The sequence below is a fragment of the Xyrauchen texanus genome, chromosome 12, assembly GCF_025860055.1.
Source record: "Xyrauchen texanus isolate HMW12.3.18 chromosome 12, RBS_HiC_50CHRs, whole genome shotgun sequence".
In the NCBI taxonomy this organism is placed as follows: domain Eukaryota; kingdom Metazoa; phylum Chordata; class Actinopteri; order Cypriniformes; family Catostomidae; genus Xyrauchen; species Xyrauchen texanus.
This window is the reverse complement of record NC_068287.1, coordinates 32,943,171-32,962,034: the sequence shown is the minus strand read 5'-3', so window position 1 is coordinate 32,962,034 and position 18,864 is coordinate 32,943,171. Positions and strand designations below refer to the sequence as shown.

Genomic DNA, 18,864 nt, shown 5'->3' with positions numbered 1-18,864 from the left:
TTTCTTTCTGTCCCTGATTTCTGGCAATAAATATAAAAATGTTCATCTATCTTGTCTATTCATCCAAACTATCTGTCAAGAAGATAAAATTATCATAAACTTAGAGCTCTTCAGACTCTTCAGATTAATGGTTCTCTAGGTGTGATATATGTGTCTCTGTCTCCCCTATCTTTACCCCAACTTCACTAGCCCCCTTCCTTCCTCCTTTCCTTTCCTTGCCTTTCTCTCCCTCTTTACGCACTCTTGATAATTAATCCCTCTTCAGACTATTTTACAACATGTCTACCATGTCTGTACTGTTTTACCCTCACACACTTTTTTCATAGCGGCTCGTCCTGGTGCTAATCCCCTCTCAGGACTTGGAGTCTTTATTTATTCTCAAATGCTGCACCTTCACTTTGTCTGTCCCTTTCTCAAATGGATAGATGATATTTTAAACCCATACCATGTAATCATGACAGAGGCCTGCAAGTTTTAATCCCCCCAAAACCCGAACCATCTCTTACCTGCCCATCAACATCCCAAAACCATTTGAGCTATCACTTATCCAACCCCCTCCAAGTTCCAACACCTCAATTCCCCATTCACTCAGTCTCCATCCTCCTGATCTTGCATGTTCCAAAAACAGACCCCATTTTCAACCCCGCTTTCAAGGCTGCTCACCCCCACTGCAGTTGTTGCCCAATTGCTTCAATCCACCACTTCATCCCTCCTCTCTAGGCCATGCCCCTTCCTCTCCATATTGGTCTCTTCTCAGCCAATAGGGGTCCTCCTGTGGGTGTCACCTGGGCAATGGTCTGTCCAGTCTCTTTATAAAACTCTACGGAGATGGTCGGAAGTTTGCACTTTCTGTCAGCCCTGCAGGAAGGAGAGGAGAGAGAGACCGGAGAGAAAGAAAGAGGGGAGAGAGAATCAGGGGGTCAACTGTTTTGTCCCTTATCCTACACTTTTAAAAGTGTTGGTGGGTACTCTCTATTCTCACAAACTTCTCTTTTTATAATTAATGGGGTTGTAACTTGCTCAGTTTCCTGTAAAGAAAAAAAAAAAAAAAAAAAAGCCTTAATAGTGGACTTTTGGAGTTGGAATTCTACTTATCGCCATCTTTTCTGTTGTTTTTGTGAAGTCTCCCCTTTGAATATACAAGATGGAGAATGCACACATGAAGGAAACACCTGAATGCCTGGCCTACTTCGGTGTGAACGAGAGCACAGGCCTCTCTCCAGACCAGGTCAAGAAAAACCAGGCCAAGTATGGATTCAATGGTGAGGAAAGCATGGAAAATGAAGAGAGGCATGATTTGAACTTAGGGAAGGATAAATGGATGACTATATGTATGATTACAATCAAATAATGGGTGAATGAATAGGAAGAATGAAGAAAAATACATAAATCTGAAACAAGGAGAGAGATTCCTACTGCTGAGAAAGAAAATGTTTTTGATTCAATTACATGAAGAGCAGAGGTGATAGAAAATGTGATTGGTGGAGAACAGACTTTAGATCAAGATAAGATAATACAATGAGAGTGTAACAGTGTTTGTATGACTTATTGAGTATTTACGTCCTGTAAAAAAGAGGACAGCATGTTTTTAAAATCTTCAAATGCAACAGCCCAAGAAATTTCAGTCAAATACTTGTGTGCAAACCAAGATTATTTACTCGGTGAAGGGCAAAATGAGACAGCACAGATGCACTGATCCATGCAGGTTAACAACATAAGGTTCTGAAAGCAAAATTAGAAGATATAGGGAAAAAAAGAAGGAGCGAGAGTAGGAGATAAAATTAGAGGTATTGGAAAGAAGAGAAAATACAAAAAAATTAACAGCTTAAAGACAGTGGCCATTTTGAACCTACAGGGTCTTAAGATGAAGGTTAGACAAAGACAAATAGCTAGATTGAGTAACTGTCAAATGGAATACTTAAGTATCACTTGAGTGAGCACAGGCAAATTTGGTAACAATATAATTCTATATGTTTTTTTAATTGATGAAATTGGTGCTATGGTGAGTGTTAATGGAAAGGATATCATTATTAATGGCTAAATCTCATGTTTGTTTTATTTCCATTCACCACCTCCATCTTGCCAACTTGACCAAACTGACCAATCACAGAGCTGCCAGCCGAGGAGGGTGAGTTTTTAATTACTGTTAAGCTTAGTATGACAATACACCTAGAACTGACAACATGTCTAAATTGTAAGCATTTATTCTTTTCTTAGTGATATTATTAAAATGATAGTTCATTCAAAAATGAAAATGCTGCCATTTACTCAACCTCATGTTGTTCCAGACCCATACAACTTTCACTTATCCGTGGAGCACAAAAGGCAGAATGTTATGGACTGAAAGCATCAGTCACCATTCACATTCATTCCATCCAGGAGTCATTCTGTCATCCTGTCAAACATCTCCTTTTGTGTTCCACGGAAGAAAGTCATATGGTTTTGAAACACCATGAGTGTCAATAAATAATGACAGAATTAACATTTTTGGGTGAACTATTTCTTTCATTGTTGAGCACAAGGTCACTCAAAAAAGGACCATGCTCAATATGTTTACTGAATGGTCAAAATAATAATAATAATAATAATAATAATAAATAATAATTATAATGCAAACCTGAATTCTTGAAATCCCTTCTTTCTCAGGTAAGACCATTTGGGAGCTAGTGGTTGAGCAGTTTGAAGATCTCTTGGTCAGGATTCTGCTGTTGGCTGCTTGCATATCTTTTGTAAGCAAAAAGACATCTTTTTACATGTTGTTGATTAAATAATGCACTGCTTTCATTCTTTCTGAAATGTAAACCTGTGTTAGGTAGGCACAAAGACACAGGTCTAAGGTCATAAAGGTGTAATAATCTAATGAGTGGTCAGGGTGCAGACAATGATTAATAACATGAATGTGAAGGACAGGGACACATTTGGCACATTCCCATCCGTCCCTGTCAATCAAGTTAAACGCTATCCCTTCACCCCTGAGTATATAATAGGTACACTGTAATCCAGCTGTATATCTTTGCTTGGTGGTATGGAGCCCTTCTAAATAGTAGTTTCGGGAAACAATACTGCTAGCATGTGGCTCTTGCCCTGGCTCTTGAAATTTGAGCAGACATCAATCTGATAATGAACAAGTGTATGCACATCAAACTCTAGTTCTCTCTCTTTCTTTCTTTGCTATTTAAATCTGTTTAGGAATAAATTAAGCAGACAGCATTGGTTTTGCTGTTTTTTTCTCAGCCTTGTTACTGTCACAATGGCTTTAGAAGGCCAGGAAAGAAGCTTTGAAGATGACAGACAAAGAAAGGAAAAGAAAAAAAGAGAAAGAGAGCGTAAAAGAGTGTTATTTTAAGGTGGTCTTAAGCCAGTCCAAGAAACTGAATCCATTCACAAAGGTCAGAGATGGTAGGAATGAAAGACAGCTCGGTGGAGAGACAGAAAAGGTGAAGGAGAGGTAGAGAGAGAGAGTGAGAGAGAATGGCCGGGTGTTAACGTGCCATAAATTGAGTAATGTGTCCACACATGTGAGAATTACTGGAAGAGGATCAGCAGAGCAACTGCACAATAACTCCATGTACAGATGAAGAATGGGGTGGGGGAATTTCCAAAACGTACTCAGAGGACAATGTATGCACAGACAAACACATTCACAAATGCACATAGGAAAGGAAAAGATAGGATAGTAAAGAAAAGGTGATGGCAAGTCAGGTCAATCGGCTGACTTAATCGAAATCTGACTTGAAGATTATGATCAAACAACATATTTCAAATCAGCAATAAAATCTGACAGTGATGGTATCAGAAATTGTGCTTCTCTAGTTCGAATCATAAACATAAAATGTCTCTCTCCAGAAGATAATTTGATCTTTTAACTGTAAGATGGGACATCCATTGCTACATCCGCAATATTCAGCGTTGCGATTTTTCCTATTCATAAGTATACCGGTGACCCATCTAATAATCTGACTCTTTAATCTTAACTGGAACTTTTTTTTCTCTCACACACACTCTGGTTCTCTCTGTCCATCAGGTACTGGCCTTGTTTGAGGAAGGCGAGGAAACCATCACTGCCTTTGTTGAGCCTTTTGTCATCCTTCTCATCCTTATTGCCAATGCTGTGGTCGGGGTGTGGCAGGTAAATACGCACATCCACACAGTTTTGCATCCCTGTATATAAATGTATAACGACTACTGTTTGAGCAATGTGCTATTAACACCAAGGTTGCCAAGGTTCGATTCCCAGGGAACACACTGTATGTATGGCTTGAATGCACTCTTCTAAATTACCATGTATTGGAAATTACATCAGAGATTGAAGGTTAAGTACAGAAGTGCTTTATACACTCGATGTGCCTCCACAACAGGTTGGCATGTGACAACAAAGGCCAGATGGAAAAAATAATAAGGGCTGATCAAGTTTCATCAAGGGTCCATGGGAATGGGACTGCAGTCATTTGGGAAGAATGCACACCCTTGGAAGGTGTAAAGTCCCGAGGGGCACAGGAACTGATTGATACATTTGTTTCCACAGGAGCGCAATGCAGAGAGCGCCATCGAGGCTCTAAAGGAGTATGAGCCAGAGATGGGTAAAGTTTACCGCACTGACAGAAAGAGCGTACAGAGGATCAAGGCCAGAGAGATTGTCCCTGGAGATATTGTGGAGATCTCAGGTATACCATCCTCTTACGCCTTTAAAACAAATAAAGGTTTGAAGCCGAAGAAGCTATTATTAATTTGTTCCAAACCCATATAACTATATTTATTCCATGTAAGACAAAAGGAAATAAGGCAGAACGTTAGGAACTGACAGTCTAAGTCAACTTTCTTCAAAACTTCTCATGTTTCATGGAAGATAGTTATATTGGTTTGGTACAACACGAGGTTCCATGTCGCAGTAAATGAAAATTTACAGTAAAAGAGAATTTTTAGTTTTTGGGAGAACTAATCCTTAAAAAAATAAGCCATAAATACAATTTACTAAGTTGTTAAAATGGTCCCCAGTCTCCACAATACCTGAACATGTGAGGAAATGTGTGGTGTCTGTAGAACATTCGAAGCACAGAACAACCCCATAATGATCTAACACACCAGAATAGTACAATGGTCAGAGAATGGAAATGCAGAGTAAGCGAAACCTTGAAGCCAACTGTTACACTGTGCTGCCACAAGGTCTAAATGAAGCAAGTAATGAGGCGCATGCCTGTGTCTATTCATTTGTATGTAGGAGGGACAGGACTATAAGAGACTTATGACCTTGAGAAAGTGCGAGTGTCCTTTTAAGGCAATTACAGGGTGTGTGTGACAGCGAGGAAGAATAAAGAGTAATGAGATCAGAAAATATTGAAAGAACTCACAAGAACGCAGGCAAAGAAAAGCTTGTATATAAATACAACCCAGCACCTGTCTTCAACTTACCCTCTCTCGATCACTCTCCCCTTCTCTTTCCCTCTTCCACCTGTTCCTTCCTCATCACTCATTTTTCTCTCCAAGCTAGTTGTTTACAGCTTGTTGAAGGTCAACTTGTCCTTGGTTTCCAGTTCCACTTTTAAAGCATTTGTCCTTTGGTCAGACACTCCATCTTGTTCTTTATTCTTTCAGCAAGATTAGGAAACATTATTGACAGTGTGCAATAATCTTTGTTCTTTAGAATAGATCAATACATTTTTTTAAAAAGAACAATCAGATCAATATCTTGAAAAAGCTTTAAATATACGTAATTTTAGATTTTTGACTGTCAAACAATGTTAAGATAGGCCCTACACCATGGAATTCTGGGTTGGTTGAAACATACAATTGCATGTTACTTGCAGAGGAACATTGTATTGTATGTCAGTTGTGCTTTGGCACTACTAGAGCGGATCTGACTAGCTACACCAAGAGACTTGTGTCTCTGCTGAACAAAAATGGGCATTTCCCAATCGATGGGCGTTTTTCAACAACTTTACATGATTTGCTTACTACATTGAGATGCACTACTTTCAGTGGATAGTTGGAAAACGCCCATCCCAGTTGGAAAACGCCAACAGACTGGAAAATGCCCATTATTGTTCCGTAGAGACCTATACGTCAAACCATGAGTTACTTATAGTAATAGAAAGTCCTGAAAGATGTATATCCGAAAAATATGTCATCTAAGAAAGTAAGTAGCATAATCCTCGCCATAGTAGGCAGACCTGGTTTCCTTTTATGGACATGACGTATACACGTAAGGACGAATATTTGTTACCTGAAATGTTCTGCCCAAATCAAACCCAACAGCTCTGAATGTAAAATCATTATTGTAGGCTTACCATAGTGACTCGGTAAGGTAGGAATGCAGTTCTAAACACAGATTCTTTTTAATGTACTGGCGCAATAAAGATATTTAGCTAATTTCTAATTTATCATTTTGTGAAAAATGATAAATTAAATCTATCAAGTCTTCTCAGATCCAAGTGATTGTGTTGCTCCAGATTCTTACAGTCTCTTTGTTGTATGTTCTCAACTCAGTTTTTTCCTCTTTTGTAGTTGGTGATAAAGTCCCTGCTGATATCAGAATCACTGGCATCCGCTCCACAACCCTGCGTGTGGACCAGTCTATCCTTACTGGTTAGTCTCTAAACTAACATTAAATAGCTACCTTTCAAACTTCAAAGGATAGAGTATATTTATGAACTTCTCTCTTGATAACCCACACCTCTCTTTCTCAGGTGAGTCCGTCAGTGTGATTAAACACACAGATTCTGTTCCTGACCCCAGGGCTGTCAACCAGGACAAAAAGAACATGCTTTTCTCTGTGAGTTTCTTTTACTTCAACTCTTTGTATTTTCAGTCATGATCATTTCCATTTCATTAATTCCAAACAACCTGGTTGAAAATATCAATGCTGGTCCAAATCAAGGGATGCTGATGTGCTGGTGTTCCAACAAGTCTTTTTGTCTATCTTAAAGCGGTCATTATGTACTCTTTTTTTTCCCCCTTAAATTATGACTAAACCATCATAATTTAGTAATATTTGATACATTTCCACCCTGTCTCTGGCCCTCTGGCTGAAATGCTCGGTTTTGGCCTAAGCGCCTCCTTAAAACTTAAACATAACGAGCAACACTTGGTTAACCACAAAAACCATAAAGGTCGACCAGCTTCAACAACATATATTTTCTGGTGAACATCATGTCTATGCTGGTCCACCAGCCAGACCAGTCCCAAACCAGCACTTACAAGTGCTAGACCAGCATGGGAATGGCATTCTGTTTAAGCTGTTTTCTCAGCAGGGATTTCTCCCTCTTCAGTCCTGGCAATGAACCCTTCTCTCTCTCCTTTTTCAGGGCACCAACATTGCTGCTGGCAGGGCTATTGGACTTGTGGTTGCCACTGGTGTCTCCACTGAGATCGGTAAGATCCGTGACCAGATGGCTGCCACTGAGCAGGAGAAAACACCTCTGCAGCAGAAGCTGGATGAGTTCGGTGAGCAACTCTCCAAAGTCATCTCCCTCATCTGCGTGGCTGTCTGGCTCATCAACATTGGCCACTTTAACGACCCTGTCCATGGTGGCTCCTGGATCCGTGGTGCCATCTACTACTTCAAGATTGCTGTGGCCCTTGCCGTGGCTGCCATCCCAGAGGGTGAGAATACAGTAGTCATGGCACAAATCTAAGTAAAACGATAAAATCCAGAGTAAAAATATGGACAGGATTCAGAATCAGCTTTTGACACACAAATGTAGACTTGTAGCCTGACATAAATGCATTTAGCAGATGCTTTTATTCAAAGTGATTTAGAATGCTTTCAAGCTACGTATACATATTTTGATGTACGTTATTTCCCTGGGAATTAAACTCTTGACCTTAGCTAGTTCCAGTTGAGCTGCAGGAACACTTTGAAAGGTACAGGAAACTTACTGAAGTATGTAATGTAAATGTTGTCAGTCACCTAGTTGAGCAGATCTAGCACATTAACTTATGAATGTTTTATTAATATAGGTGGTTGTTAGTGTAATTTTTTTTCAATGTATTTGTCACTAAAATGATTCTGTTTCTCTCTGAGCAGGTCTGCCAGCTGTCATCACCACCTGCCTAGCTCTGGGAACCCGCCGCATGGCTAAGAAGAACGCTATTGTCCGTTCTCTTCCCTCTGTAGAGACTCTTGGCTGCACCTCTGTCATTTGCTCAGACAAGACTGGCACCCTCACCACCAACCAGATGTGTGTTACCAAGGTTTGTGAGAAACAGAACCACACAATTACATACAATCGTAAGAACACAAATTGAAAACTATCAGTGAAATTGGGATGCATCCATAATAAATTATTGTACCGATACCAATGCTGGATTACTTAGAACAACACCGACTAATGTCACATGGTTTGGCACATGATTTGTCACATTTATGAAAGTTGGGGTACTCAAGTTGGGGTACTTGAGTTCAGACTCGGACTCGAGTCTGAGTCACGAGTCCAATTTTAATGGACTTGGACTTATCACAGACTCGGTTGCACTTTTACTCGGAATTGACTTGGACTTGAGCCTTTCAGACTTGGGATTTTTTCAGAGTCCATGTTATTTGTGATGCAATGAACAACAAACAAACAAAAAAATTATGTAACAAAGGGTGACCATTCGTCCTCTTTTCCCCAGACATGTCCTCTTTTTCAGACCTGAAAGCGTCCGGCTGGGATTTCAAAACTGCCTCTAAATGTCCAGATTTGTCTTTGTCTTCATAATGATGTGCTCTCTACAGTTAGTACTATCATACATTCTGTTTATTTGATACTGCAGTTTTCACGTGTATATGCCCTTATGTGTGATTATTCTGGCTGAGAGCAAGCAACGAGCACTCTATCAAAGTATTTTTTTTAAGTCTCTCGCCTGTGCACCTGTGCTATATGTGTGTGCGGGAAAGAGATTGCCATTCGCCAGACGTGCTTTGTCGCTCTCATCCAGAAATATCAAGAAAATAAGTACACTTTAAAAAGTATGTTCCCAACTCTGCAAATTATTAAATAGAACACATGTTTTATCAGACTCGCATTTACTATGCAAAGTCATTTCTAATTAAAAATGTTGACAATATCAAGACAAAATCCAATTTTCTACATATCAGGGACATTTAAACTAATATGACGAATGAAATAGATCATGATGGAAATTGTACAACTCAGTCCGTCACATATTTTTAGCACAACTGTGTGTTTGTTACCTGTAAAGCTTGTACTTCAGTTTCAATGGAAAAAAAGTCAGAAAAATCAATGAAGAACACAAGTGAGGAGAGAAGTCTCTATTCATCTATTATCCATACTAAATATAATGTGAAAAGAATGAAACATCAGCCCAAGGTGAGTTTGATCTTGACTTTAAGTAGGCTACACCTGGACACAGCAGGAGGACTGAAAAATGTGAAGTGTAGTATATAAATATTTTTTAATGGTATCTAATCTTTTCTGTTTTTATTTTATGTTGTTGTATTTAATTTTTATGGGCATTCTTTTTTATATATAAACATTTATTAAATGTATTAAACATATTAAATGTATTTAATTACATTACATTAAATGTCAAGTATTTCACCCATACTTTTAGATCAAACTAAACTAAATTGAATGGACATATTGAAAATGAATAAATTATTATATATATCTATTAAAATTATAAATTATAACATATAATTTAAGTAGATTATATGAAATTATAATAATAATTATAACAACGCTTTCTCTTTCTTCGGTGTGGAGGTTAAAAGCAACAATTAATTGAAATGTCAACAGAACACAATAAGAAGTGTGTTGAAGGACAGTTTTGTCTTCATACACCTAAAGTATATGTTTTCATTCTGAAACCACTTTGAAATTTGTTCAGCAGGATACTAATCATTTGTTTTTTGCATTTATATTGACAAATAGTTTTTCTTAGTTGTGAAGGTCAAAATATGCTTAAAATATTGATGTTGAGTACGGTTACAATTTTAATTCAGATTCTTGAACAGATTCATTCAGACTCGGACTCGACTCAGCCTGTTATGGACTCGGTCTTGAGTCCGACTCGGCCCCTTTTGGACTCGGACGTGACTCGGATTCGACTAAGGTGGACTAGAACCCAACACTAATTTATGAGCATTGCAAACAGTGAGGACCAATTCAAATGTCCTAACAAGCCAGTTTCCAGTTTGTATCAGTATATTAATGAGAAAATTTTCAACACATTGGCCCTCACAAGGATATAAAAAAAATGGTACACTAATCACAGTTTTATTCTCTATGTTTTCTAGATGTTCATCATTGAGAGAGTGGATGGTGAATCTGTGAGTCTTGACCAGTATGACATTTCTGGCTCCAAGTACACACCAGAGGGAGATGTGTAAGTAATTTCATATTTATGAGTTCATACACAAAGATAAAGACAAAGATCCCCCATTTAGCCTTAACAGACTGTAGGGCCAAGTGCTGTTAGCGAGCACCTATGAAGGCCGGAACAGTAAACGAGGGGGTGGGTGGCCAGTTCACACACACACAAAGACTCACCATTCTCCTTACTCTACCTTGCAGTACTAAGAATGGACTTCCTGTCAAGTGTGGCAAGTACGATGGCCTTGTTGAGCTGGCAACCATTTGCTCCTTGTGCAATGACTCCTCTCTGGACTACAATGAGGTAAAATGTTACCATTCCTGATCTCTATTTCCATCTAAAATGCTCTTTGCTCTCCATTTAACTTTGTTGAGTGATGACTGAGTTTTTTTCTCTTGTTGTTCCTTAGTCTAAAGGTATCTATGAGAAAGTGGGTGAGGCCACAGAGACTGCCCTGTGCTGCCTGGTTGAAAAGATGAATGTATTCAACACTGAGGTCCGTGGCCTGTCCAAGGTGGAGAGAGCCAATGCATGCTGCGCTGTAAGTATCACAACATCTTCACAGTTTTTCTTAAATCCTTATTTCTTCAGGGCTTCATTAGCAGTTCACATGGATCAGTTCCATTGTATTTATTTGAGTTCATTGCCAATCCAGTCCAATCTGGTGCAAAGCATCTCTTCTCTTGTGAGATTAATGTTTTTGTGCATGGTCCCTGACAAATAAATGAATAAAATAAAAAATAAAATAAAATTTAACAAACTAATGCATAACAACACCTGTATATGAGATAATTCTACTAAACATGTTAATTGACTGTTATCTCCTTTTGGTTTCTTAGGTAATCAAGCAACTGATGAGGAAGGACTTCACTCTTGAGTTCTCCCGTGACAGGAAGTCCATGTCCGTCTACTGCTCCCCTACCAAGTCCCCCAAGTCCTCTGTTGGCAACAAGATGTTTATCAAGGTGAGAGCCATCCTAAAAATTACCAACAAAAATTTTTTTCTTAAAAGAGAATCTCAAGCAAAAAATCCTTCCTTTTGACTAAGCACATTGTCTTATAGGGCGCTCCTGAGGGTGTGATTGACAGATGTACCTATGTGCGTGTTGGCGCCACCCGTGTTCCCCTGACTGGCCCAGTTAAGGATAAGATCATGTCTGTGATCAAGGAATGGGGCACTGGCCGTGATACCCTCCGCTGCTTGGCCCTGGCAACACGTGACAGCCCTCTGAGACAGGACGAAATGAACCTGGAGGACGCCACTAAGTTTGTTGAATATGAGGTATCTTTATGAAAGAGAAAGTTTGAGAGGAATCTTCTATAAAAAGGAACTGGACATCAACAATATTATTTCAAGTTTTTTTTAAGAAATAATTCACCCAAAGAAATTATAATTCTCTCATTTACTCACCTTTTTTTCATCTCAATCTTGTTTGACTTTATTCTTCTTCAGAACACAAATATATTTAAATTGACATATGATGTGAATATGTCCATACACTACAAGTCAATGGGGTCCAACATTTCCAAGCTCCAAATGGAGAGAAATGTAGCATAAAGGAAATATATAAGACTCTAGTGGTTTACTATATGTCTTTTTAAGCAATTGTGATTTAAAGTTTGATTATACTTCCTTGCACTTGATCATGATCCTGCCTAGGAGACTGCAGATGGCAATATTTATAGTAAAAAAGGAGGCCAATTTGGTCACCCAAAAATGATTTTATCACTTCATGGATTAAACCACTGGAGTCTTAAGGATTATTTTTAATATTTATGTCCTTTTTGGAGCTTGAAAGTGACGGACCCATTGATTTTGTAGTGTATGGATATATTCACATCATATCTCCATCAAAATATCTTCATTTGTGTTCTGCAGAAGAAAAAAGTAAAAGGAGTTTGAGATGGCGTAAGGGTAAGTAAATGATGAGAGAATTATCATTCTAGGGTGAACTACTCTTAATTGAATTTTGATAGAGCTGAACAACATCTATGGCAGTGTAGCAAGAAAGCGGAAAGTATGTTCCATTAAGATAAAACATAATTAATCCCTCTTCCTTTCCTCAAAGACTGATCTCACCTTTGTGGGATGTGTCGGTATGCTGGACCCCCCACGTAAAGAGGTCATGGGCTCCATTGAACTCTGTAAAGCTGCTGGCATCCGTGTTATCATGATTACAGGTAAGACATGTTCATATCTAGTGGTAAACTCTCATTTGCTTACTTGGTGCATTTTTCTTTATAAAGTTTCATTGCTGATACTTCCAATTATACATGCAATCACTTCTAATGTCGCCATATGTATGCACCATACACAATCACACAGTATATTCATTAATTCCTAAGTGATTGTGACGTTACATTCACAGGTTAATGTAAATTATAATTTACTCCTCAGCACTGTTACATGACTAGCAAAGAACATCTGAAAATAATGCATAATTGCTTAATGCAATAACACAGGAAATACAGCATTATCAATACTTAAATTCCCAACTGTTCCTCCTCTTTCTCAGGTGATAACAAGGGTACTGCTGTGGCTATCTGCCGTCGTATTGGCATCTTTGGCGAAGATGAGGATGTGACCGGCCGTGCTTTCACCGGCCGTGAGTTTGATGACCTGCCTCTGGCCCAGCAGAGAGAGGCAGTGCGCAAGGCCTGCTGTTATGCCCGTGTCGAGCCCTCCCACAAAAGCAAGATCGTTGAGTTTCTTCAGGGCTTTGATGAGATCACTGCCATGGTAAGAGAACTGAACAGAACAGATGGAATAGAACCAAAGTAAAAATGTGTATTTGGCTACTACCAGAATCTTTAGAGGGAAAAATACAAATGTGAATTATTCATTCAATATTGTGAAGAAAATCCCCTAACACGCATTGTTGTTTTTCAAAACATATTCTTTGTGTTTTAACTATTCTAACCTCCTCTACACCACCTCCAGACTGGTGATGGTGTGAATGATGCTCCTGCCCTGAAGAAGGCAGAGATTGGCATTGCCATGGGCTCTGGCACAGCTGTTGCCAAGTCAGCCTCTGAGATGGTCCTGGCCGACGACAACTTCTCCAGCATTGTGGCTGCTGTTGAGGAGGGCAGAGCCATTTACAACAACATGAAGCAGTTCATCCGCTACCTCATCTCTTCCAATGTCGGAGAGGTCGTGTGGTGTGTAACAATTTATCTCTCACATATATCCATTTACGCAAAGTTCCTTCACTTTTAGAGACTCAATTTTGCCTCCAAACCTAATTAATATTCTCCATCTTCAGCATTTTTCTGACTGCTGCTCTTGGTTTGCCTGAGGCTCTGATCCCAGTTCAGCTATTGTGGGTGAACTTGGTGACTGATGGTCTTCCTGCCACCGCTCTGGGATTCAACCCCCCTGATCTGGACATCATGGGCAAGGCTCCCCGCTCCCCCAAAGAGCCCCTGATCTCTGGCTGGCTATTCTTCAGATATCTGGCCATTGGAGGTACACTTACCTTTGACAATGGCCTACAAACATGACAATAACTTAAGCACACATCATACATTTTCCAGCTTACGTGACATATTTTCCATCTTAATATCCCCTCTTTAGAACGACATACTTATATAATTTTTCATAGAGAGTTTCTTTATTTCTGATCCATTCAATGTCCACAATGCTTTCAGTGATACTGCATCTTTACTTAAAATCAGTCAGTATATCCATCCATTTCTAAACCCTTTGTCCCTCTCAGGTTATGTTGGTGCTGCAACGGTGGGTGCTGCTGCCTGGTGGTTCATTTACTCTGACGATGGCCCCATGGTCTCCTTCTACCAGCTGGTGAGATTTTGAGATCCACTATTTTTTCAACCAAGGTCTCAAAAGTTTTTAATAGAAGCTTTAGAATAAAAGCCTTTATTTCGGTCACACATTATACATAAATTTTTGCATATATACCGTGAAATGTATTTGTTTTCACATTTCCCAGCTAAGCTGGCGTAAGAGTGCAGAGTGCTTAATCTAATAGAGGTCGACCGATAGTGGATTTTGCAGATACCTATAACTAAGATGGAAAGGAAAACTATTGGTAGAAAAGGCTGATAACAGATTAATCGGCAGATAGTTCTTTAAATACAGGTGAAACATCGAAAAATTAGAATATCATGCAGAAGTTCATTAATTTCAGTAATTCAACTTAAAAGGTGAAACTAATATATTATATAGACTCATTACAAGCAAAGTAAGATATTTCAAGCCTTTATTTGATATAATTTTGATGATTATGGCTTACAGCTTATGAAAACCCCAAATTCAGAATCTCAGAAAATTAGAATATTACATGAAATCAATAAAAAAAAAAGGATTTTAAATACAGAAATGTCGGCCCTCTGAAAAGTATAATCATGCATATGTACTCAGTACTTTGTTTGGGCCCTTTTGCATTAATTACTGCCTCAATGCGGCATGGCATGGATGCTATCAGCCTGTGGCACTGCTGAGGTGTTATGGAAGACCAAGATGCTTCAATAGCGGCCTTCAGCTCTTCTGCATTGTTTGGTCTCATGTCTCTCATCTTTCTCTTAGCAATGCCCCATAGATTCTCTATGGGGTTCAGGTCAGGCGAGTTTGCTGGCCAATCAAGCACAGTAATACCATGGTCATTGAACCAGGTTTTGGTACTTTTGGCAGTGTGGGCAGGTGCCAAGTCCTGCTGGAAAATGAAGTCAGCATCTCCATAAAGCTTGTCTGCTGAAGGAAGCATGAAGTGCTCTAAAATGTCCCGGTAGATGGCTGCGTTGACTCTGGACTTAATAAAGCACAGTGGACCAACACCAGCCGATGACATGGCTCCCCAAACCAACACAGACTGTGGAAACTTCACACTGGACATCAAGCATCTTGGATTGTGTGCCTCTCCATTCTTCCTCCAGACTCTGGGACCTTGGTTTCCAAATGAGATGCAAAATTTGCTCTCATCAGAAAAGAGGACTTTGGACCACTGAGCAACAGACCAGTTCTTTTTTTCTTTAGCCCAGGTAAGACGTTTGACATTTGAAGCCCATGTCCAGGACCCGTCTGTGTGTGGTGGCTCTTGATGCATTAACTCCAGCCTCAGTCCACTCCTTGTGAAGCTCCCCACACATTTGAATGGCCTTTTCCTGACAATCCTCTCCAGGCTACGGTCATCCCTGCTGCTTGTGCACCTTTTTCTTCCACACTTTTCCCTTCCACTTAACTTTCTATTAATGTGCTTTGATACAGCACTTTGAGAACATCCAACTTCTTTTGCAATTACCTTTTGAGGCTTTTCCTCCTTGTGGAGGGTGTCAATGATGGTTTTCTGCACAACTGTCAGGTCAGCAGTCTTCCCCATGATTGTGAATTCAACTGAACCAGACTGAGAGACCATTTAAAGGCTCAGGAACCCTTTGCAGGTGTTTAGCTGATTAGAGTGTGACACTTTGAGCCTACAATACTGAACCTTTTCACAATATTCTAATTTTCTGAGATTCTGAATTTGGGGTTTTCATAAGCTGTAAGCCATAATCATCAAAATTATATCAAATAAAGGCTTGAAATATCTTACTTTGCTTGTAATGAGTCTATATAATATATTAGTTTCACCTTTTAAGTTGAATTACTGAAATTAATGAACTTTTGCACGATATTCTAATTTTTCGAGTTTCACCTGTAATAGTTTTATTGAATGTAAAAAAAAAAACTTTCTTAGCTTTTCCTTAGTATGAAGGGCACAGACATGAAGTTACAAGAGTCCAAAATTAATAAAATACCAGCTGCAGTTTATTGTGCAACCAAAACAAAAAAAGATGTAGAGCATAATACGTGACAATGATTAAGCCACATTTCTCCCAGAGAGGCTTTTATTTTTATTCAAAAGATATGAAGTTGTAGACACGATGCATGTGCTGACAGGTCACGTTTCCAAAGAGTTGCATGTTTCTTTTCATGCCCTCGCTTCAATTCAGAACTCTTGATTTATTGTTACCAAATTGGCAATGTCAATGATTGTTTCATTGTTTTTATTTAACCAAGTTGTTCTATGAACACTAAAGTAATAAAATATAAACTATCTGCAACTATTGGCATAGATTTTTGCCAATAATCGGTAGTTCCAAAAAGCAATTATCGGCACGATTATGTGGTAAAACCGATATATCAGTCAAGTTCTAGAATATAATACTAAAGTATGAAGTAGAGAGGAGGGTGATTATTTAAAGGAAGAAATCAATGAAAACATAGCATATAAGACCTAGTTTGACTATATACAGCCGATGCTTCGTCCCCTTTGACTATCTAGCTGGCTGATTTGTATAAATGCTGAGATTGGAATGTAATTGCTATCTATTGCTGGCTTTTCATTCAATTGTTTTTATGCAAATTTTGAAATTGCGCTTAAGAAAACTTGAATGGAAATGACTGTTATACACATAAACTGGATTACTGTAGTTTTGAATGAGTCAAAATTTGCAGACACAATGTATGTGCTGTCAGTGGAAGTTTCCATTTAGTCACATTTTTATTTTCATGCAATTACATGTTTTTACCATTTGGGCACATGCCTAGCCCAAAGAGGTTACTGACATAATAGCTGATGAAAACATCCAATGTTATGGATGCTTCCATTCAAATGCAAATCATTTGAATGGAAACCCATCTTATGAAACTTTAACAATTCTGTTTAATTTAATAATGCGATAACATTTATCTGTTCCTCAGTCCCACTTCATGCAGTGCACTGCTGACAATGAGGACTTTGCCGGCATTGAATGTGAAGTGTTTGAGGCTGCTCCACCCATGACCATGGCTCTGTCTGTGCTGGTCACCATTGAGATGTGCAATGCCCTCAACAGGTTAGAGAGCAACAGCACTCCATATCCAAATATTTGTAGCAAGCTGCCAGACATTCTCATATCACAAGAGCTGATTTTAACATACATTTGTATGCAGCTTGTCTGAAAATCAGTCTCTGGTGCGTATGCCTCCATGGAGCAACTTGTGGTTGGTGGGAGCCATGACTCTCTCCATGTCTCTTCACTTCATGATCATTTATGTGGACCCTCTGCCCGTAAGTACCCAGTTCGGATTGACAGATGTGTTTGTTGTGTGCTCAGCAACAACGTATAGTCCTTACAAAGACACACATGCAATTATCACTGACATTTCCCAAGCCCTTCTTCATTCAATTGCATTTTCTTTATAATAATAATGCATTCACCTAATATATAATGGGGAATAATTTACCAAGCTTAATTCTGTGTCATTTTATTGCCTTTAATCATCTGTCACATTTCTCTATTTGCTGACATCTGTTTTCTCTCCAACAGATGATCTTCAAGCTAACCCATCTCTCCGTGGAACAGTGGGTTGTGGTGCTCAAGCTCTCAATTCCTGTTATCTTTATAGACGAGCTACTCAAGTTTGTTGCTCGCAACTACCTGGAGCGTAAGAAACCTCTTAAATATATTAAATATTTTTACACCATTTTCTTCTTTTAAGACTTACAAATGATTAATACATTTTATCATTCGATATATAAAAATTCCTGGATATTGTTATTTTATATCAACTTTAAAACACACCAAGCATATTTAAATAACCTTAAAACATGGTCAACAATTTCAACAACAGCTTATAATAAACTGTGACTCGCTAACCTTGACTCTACTCCTATAATGGGTTACCAATTCTAATTTCCCTTTAAAAAGTTTGTTCTCCTTTGCTTCACTCTTTCAATTACCTTTTTTGGGTACCCTCCTCTCTTCACCCCATTTCCCCTGAGGTTTTCAACATTCCTCCTCATTATCCTTTACTTTCTCTCTCTCTCCTTACTCAACTACTCTTTATCTCATTCTAGCTTAATCCTGCTCCCCCCTCCATATTCCTGTAACAAAACCAGGTATCCCACATTCCGCTCTGTCTGTGCTTGCCTGCGTCCCTGTGTCTGTTTGATTATGAAAAAAACCATGCTATGTGAGTGCTTTGTTTTTTGGTCTGTCAATTGAACTTAGTCAATTTTACTGTCATCCATGGAACTCCAGTTATCTGGTGATTTCTGAATCAACTAACCGTACAGTAATCTTCTGTGTTGCAGTAGATGCTATCACCATGTGGAAAGTGTATGATCTGAATGCCAAATTCATTCACTAAAGACATTTGTAGATATTGAGTAGCTCTGCAGCTTAAGGCTAAGCTATAATTATTGGAAAACAGATTCTGTTCAATTAAATAAATGATATTTTGCATAACAATGTGTACTAGGATTTTTTTAAACGTTACTAGACTTGTGGACTTAACTTTGAATTCATAATATTTTCAAGCCATCTTGTCTCACTTAATCTATTTTCTTGAACAGTGAAAGATGAGAATCTAGTGTCCAAAAAATGGGACTGAGGGAGAGAAGACGACGAGATGAGGAAGAACTGAAAAATATTCCTCCAAAAGGAAATGATAAACACCGGAAGTGATGTAGAAAGCCACTGTGAATCAGTGAAAATCACCCATAAAATTTACAACTTTGAGGGGAGAAAAAACTATTTAAAAGTGTTATGTATATGTATTAAGAC

The 18,864-nt window shown here is 38.8% G+C and overlaps 1 protein-coding gene across 2 annotated transcripts; it reads left to right on the top strand.

The window, feature by feature from the left end:
• Positions 1–838: 838 nt before the first annotated feature.
• On the top strand, positions 839–18,851 carry LOC127653468 (sarcoplasmic/endoplasmic reticulum calcium ATPase 1-like). Of its 2 annotated transcripts, XM_052140173.1 has the most exons (25): positions 839–961; positions 1,124–1,262; positions 2,111–2,128; positions 2,647–2,729; positions 4,025–4,129; positions 4,526–4,664; positions 6,502–6,582; positions 6,684–6,769; positions 7,302–7,599; positions 8,024–8,190; positions 10,238–10,326; positions 10,515–10,617; positions 10,724–10,855; positions 11,154–11,279; positions 11,378–11,596; positions 12,384–12,495; positions 12,831–13,054; positions 13,256–13,476; positions 13,581–13,783; positions 14,034–14,119; positions 17,018–17,151; positions 17,249–17,366; positions 17,626–17,743; positions 18,156–18,197; positions 18,654–18,851. In XM_052140173.1, exons 2-24 carry the CDS (start codon positions 1,145–1,147, stop codon positions 18,158–18,160), a joined length of 2,985 nt encoding a protein of 994 aa, XP_051996133.1. In that variant the 5' UTR covers positions 839–961; positions 1,124–1,144; the 3' UTR covers positions 18,161–18,197; positions 18,654–18,851. The 2 variants fall into 2 exon arrangements, with proteins under 2 accessions (XP_051996133.1, XP_051996132.1); XM_052140172.1 differs by lacking the exon at positions 18,156–18,197 and having other exon boundaries at positions 18,654–18,845.
• Positions 18,852–18,864: the final 13 nt, after the last annotated feature.

What these genes read in the sequence shown, in the direction of transcription:
- LOC127653468 (XM_052140172.1), top strand. Translation starts at nt 1,145, where the DNA reads ATGGAGAATGCACACATGAAGGAAACACCTGAATGCCTGGCCTACTTC. An exon ending in GGACCAGTCTATCCTTACTG is followed by an intron (nt 6,583 to 6,683) that starts GTTAGTCTCTAA and finishes TCTCTTTCTCAG; the next exon opens with GTGAGTCCGTCAGTGTGATT. An exon ending in GAGCCAATGCATGCTGCGCT is followed by an intron (nt 10,856 to 11,153) that starts GTAAGTATCACA and finishes TTGGTTTCTTAG; the next exon opens with GTAATCAAGCAACTGATGAG.